Below are 5,041 nucleotides of genomic sequence, written 5' to 3'. Positions count from 1 at the left end.
AGGTGAAGGGGAAGGTGAAGAAGAGGCACGTGATGAGCCCGCTGATGATCTTGGTCGGACCATTGCTGATGCACGGAGAAGCTGCGAAACTGAAAAGGAGAGGGAGAATTTGGATCGCATGTTAGAGGATCACAAAAAGTCGCTGTACCCAGGATGCAATAATGGTCTGAAAAAGCTGGGCTGCACACTGGATTGGTTCGTAAGCAACCACGACTAAAGGGGAGGGGGCCTTTAGTCGCGCTTAATTGGTCGCGGTTGCGCAACCGCGACTAATGGCAGTTGCCAACCGCGACCAAAGGCCGTTTTTTACCAGTGCCTGGTTCAAAGACTAATGGAAGTTACTCCTAAGGATGAATTAGATAGTTTTAAGTGGCGCTTGACTACAAATGCTATTTCTTCCGTTAAGTCCATGTATGCTGATTATATGAATGAGCATACGATCTTTATTAAAAAATTAGTTGTGGAGAATTAAGATACCGCTAAAAATATGAATTTTAATGTGGCTTCTTTTCCACCAAGTGCTTCTTACTAAAGATAACCTTGCAAATAAACAAAGAAATGGGTGTACTAAGTGTGTGCTTTGTGATTCTTAGTAAACAATTGATCACCTGTTAAAATGCTCATTTGCTTGTCTAGTTTGGAGAGTTGTTCACTTAACGTATAACTAAACGATAAAAGCGTGTGTTGCCGCGCCCGTCCATCATTTAAAAAATGATACATATGGTGTGCAAAAATATGGTTCGTTTCCATCCGATGTGAAGGTTCTGTTATTTAATTAATTATAATTAATCCATTGGCAATGTGGAAAAAATAGCACACTGGCCGGCTATTTAAAACATTTTTGCAGATATTGTATCCCTTGTGTTTCCACTTTCCACACATGTTGATAGTATTGCACCGGAGTTTGTATAATTATAGGAGAATTAAAGAAGGACCTATGGTAGCGGTGGAAAGAGGTGCTTTTTTTAATAGGCGTCACCTGTTAATTTTCTTGGTTGCGGCCATTTCTAAATGGATTTAACTTATTTTGTTGACAAAGAGATAACCTCTCGATTGTGGGCATTATGTGGAAAGTGATTTTAGATAAAATTCTTAAGAACTTTGATGGAAGGAAAGTTAAACGAGGTAATAGTGGTCTACTGAGGGAGCACACATAATCACAATATGTAAAGAGCCAACTTCACAAAACTTTAATACAAAAGCAAGCTAATATGTAGATTGAAGAATTATTTGATGTCTCTTTAATTGTGTTGCTCAAGCGTGCTAATAACTTCATTAATTTGCAAGCAGATCAAATGCTGGGCAACTACATTCACCTCATCAGTATACAATGACGATAAGGTGTATACGGAAATCTTATACTGCCCAGGAACACAAAGAGGAGGCACTAAAAGAGGAACGCACAAAACTGCTAGATGGCACCAAATCATAACGTGGCTACGTTAGGACTTTTACCCATGTGCCTTGGATAATATCAGAACATGGACGAAGCATCGTGATATTATAACCAAACTTCTCACGGTTTGCAACAGGGTACAGAAAATAATATCATTGGTTATCCATTTTTTTAATTAAGATTATATTGTTAGTTTTAGTGAAGATCAGTAAAAAAACATCGTTCTTTTGACACCAACGTCTCCATGCCCTAGTTTGTGGCTACATTGTCTGTAGGCATTAAGAATGCTGAAGTGCATGATACATGACAATATAGGGGAAAGTAAATTATTGGTGACCCAAATGATGAAGGTACATGCTAGGTTCTTCCCATCCTCGCAAACCCAAGTCCTTCATGATGCAATGTCTTCTGAGAAAGTTAATAGCATAAAACTACCACATTATAGATGGAATTTACCGAACACCATCACTTTACGTTTACGGAGCAAAAAACCGCCACATTTTGCTAGATTTTTTTACAGAATGGACTAAAGAGGAATTGATCCCAAATTACCACGGTTTCTGACCACCCAGTGGGGACCGCTTTAAGTGATGATGTGGCAGAAATCAAAGCAATATCTGAGATGAAGTGGGACCCATAAATAAGTCCAATTAAAAAATCCAAAAATATGTACAAAAATCTCCCAACCGTCCCGTCAGCCGCACCAGTCCGCCGCCGTGCACATCCGCCACCGCGCGCCTCGCCGTGCCAGCCCTCCGTGGCGTGCCTCGCCGTGCCGGATGTCCGCGCGCCTCACCGTGTTTCAGGGCTTGATTTAGCCACTGATTGCAAGGAAGGAGATGGGAGAGATGGCGGCGCTCGTGGCCGGGAGCTACAACTAAGAACATGAAAGAAAGTACATAAGACTGAAATTGGGGTTTTTTATTGACGTGCCGCCCATCCTCCCTCTCTCTCAGGTTATATGGAGTTCCCTGAGAGCCACGTCAGAGTTGCTGAATACAAAGCTAACTGCACTTAAGGTGCTTAACACAGGTTTTTTAGCTGAAACTGAACCTTACAACATAACCACTGAAATGTAAATGGTCCGGAAAGGCAACAGCATGTGCTGTTGATAGGAGATGAAGAAGAGGATCCTGACAGTACTCCCTCCCGAAGACAAGACCTCAGGGCTTGAAATCTGGGAATGATCCTTGAACAAACTCGACGTCTTCCCATGTTGCTTCTTCTGGTGTGAGCGAGTCCCAGTGCACCAGCCACTGCGGAACTGCTACATCATAGTCGCCTTCGCTGCTCTTCCTTCGTACCTGACGACGTTGCAATACAGCAATAGGGAATGTTTTCAACTTACCATCAGGAGTTACCATTGGTAGGCGGGAGTTTGGTACTGCCTTTGGACCCAGGTGCTTTTTTAGTTGATTGACATTGAAGACATCATGAATGAGCGTTTTCGGAGGCAACTGCAGTTTGTATGCCCTTGTGCCCACTGTCTGGATGATTTTGAAGGGACCATACCATTTTGATGCCGGTTTTAGAGGATTTCCAACTCCCAATGCTGTTTCACGGAATGGCTGCATCTTAAGGTAAACCATGTCACCTACTGCAAAGGTTCTTGGTGTGCGCTTCATGTCTGCATATTTTTTTCATAGTGCTCTGGGCCTTGGCCAAATTCTGCTGCAGTATCTTGAGCATACTTTCCTTCTCAGTAAGTGTTGTCTGAGCTTCAGGAGATAATTGGTCAGGAGTAGGCAACTGAGCAAGGAAGGGAGGAGGATATTCATATAATGCTTCGAAAGGAGACATTTTGATAGTTGTATGGTAACTGCTATTGTACCACCATTCTGCAGCAGGAAGCCAGTCACTCCATTTAGTCGGTTCTGCAAATGTCATGCACCTCAAGTATTGTTCCAGACATTGGTTCACCCTTTCCGTTTGCCCATCTGTTTCTGGGTGGTGTGCCGTGGAGAAGGTCAGAGATATTTGCAAAGCATTGAAGATTTCACGCCACAGTTTACTTGTGAATATTGTGTCTCTATCACTTGTGATCACAGAAGGAGGTCCATGCAGTTTTAATATGTTGTCCATAAACAGAGCAGCCACCTTCTGAACTGTATAAGGGTGGGACAGGGCCAAGAAGTGTGAATACTTTGTCAAGCGATCCACAATCACCAGGATGACGGTATGACCCTTTGATTTGGGCAGACCCTCGGTGAAGTCCATGCTAATCTCATCCCATTTGGCTTTAGGGATTGGTAATGGTTCGAGCAGACCTGGGTTTGGCAGACGTTCAGTCTTAGAGATTTGACAGACAGGGCACTCAGCTATTTTCTTCTCAATATACTGCTTGAATTTAGGCCAGTAAAACAACTGCTTAATTTTGTGGTAAGTGACTCTTGTTCCAGAGTGGCCACCAAATGTCGAAGAATGGAAGGAGTCGAAAATTCTGCTTCGCAAGTCTGTGGTTGGACCAACATAGAGGCGCCCTTTGTATCTGATGATACCAGCCTAAAGTGTGAAGTTTTGATGGCTATCCTTGTTTATAGCCAACTCTTGCAAGAGTTTGCTGCAAGTATCATCGCCTATGTATGACGAGGTGAGGTCTACTGTCCAAGTGGGGACTGCTGTGCAAGTAACCAGACAAGTTTCATGTTGCCTTGTCGGTTTGCTGATGTTGTCCTCAATTTGGTATTTGCGAGAAAGAGCGTCAGCAGCTGTATTTTCACATCCCTTCTTGTATTGGATCGTGAAGTCAAATTCTAATAGCTTGACCATGAGCTTATGTTGGATTCCTTCCAGGAGTTTTTGACTGCCCAGGTACCTCAGACTGCTTTGGTCAGTTTTGATGACAAGCTTGTTGCCCAGGAAATAGTGGCGCCACTTCTTAAGTGCTTGCAATATAGCTAATGCCTCCTTTTCATAGACATATTTTGTCATTGTGTTAGGCCCCAGACATTTGCTGAAATAAGCTAGAGGCTTCCCCTGTTGCATCAGTACTGCTCCTAGACCAGTAGCACAGGCATCAGTTTCGAGAGTGAATGGTAGAGTGAAATCAGGGAGCCGAAGAAGAGGTGGCTTTGACATTGTTTGCTTCAACAGCTCAAAAGCGTCTTGTTGCGGTTGGCCCCAATGAAATGCATTCTTTTTTAGGGCACTGTACAGAGGTTGACAAATGAGAGCGTATTGGGGAATAAATCTCCTGTAATAGCCAGTAAGCCCGAGGAATCCTCTCAACTTTTTTAGTGTAGCAGGTGTTTCCCAATTCAATATCTCTTTTATCTTGGAGGGGTCTGTCTGAACGCCATTGCCAGATATGATGTGGCCCAGATACTCAACTTGTTTTTGACCAAATCGACATTTCTTCATTTTAGCCTTGAGCTGGTGTGTTCTGAAGATTTGGAGTACAATTTGCAAGTGCTGTAGGTGCTCCTCTTCCGACTTGCTATAGACCAAGACATCATCGAAGAATACCAAGATGAACTTCCGCAAGTAGGGGCCAAAAATGTTGTTCATCGGTTCCTGGAATGTTGCAGGAGCGTTGCATAGGCCGAATGGCATTACCAGGTATTCATAGTGACCCATATGTGTTGAGAATGCAGTTTTCTCAATATCTTCATGTTTCATCCGTATTTGGTGATACCCAGATCGGAG

The 5,041-nt window shown here is 43.2% G+C and overlaps 1 protein-coding gene across 1 annotated transcript; it reads right to left on the bottom strand.

Annotated features, from left to right (window-relative positions):
* Window positions 1–2,559: 2,559 nt before the first annotated feature.
* LOC139838125 (uncharacterized) lies at window positions 2,560–2,985 on the bottom strand. Its single transcript, XM_071827481.1, has one exon. The coding sequence runs from the start codon at window positions 2,983–2,985 to the stop codon at window positions 2,560–2,562; it is 426 nt and encodes a 141-aa protein (XP_071683582.1).
* Window positions 2,986–5,041: the final 2,056 nt, after the last annotated feature.

The sequence above is a fragment of the Lolium perenne genome, chromosome 3 (genome assembly GCF_019359855.2).
Source record: "Lolium perenne isolate Kyuss_39 chromosome 3, Kyuss_2.0, whole genome shotgun sequence".
Taxonomy (NCBI): Eukaryota; Viridiplantae; Streptophyta; class Magnoliopsida; order Poales; family Poaceae; genus Lolium; species Lolium perenne.
This window is presented reverse-complemented; position numbering and strand designations above follow the sequence as displayed.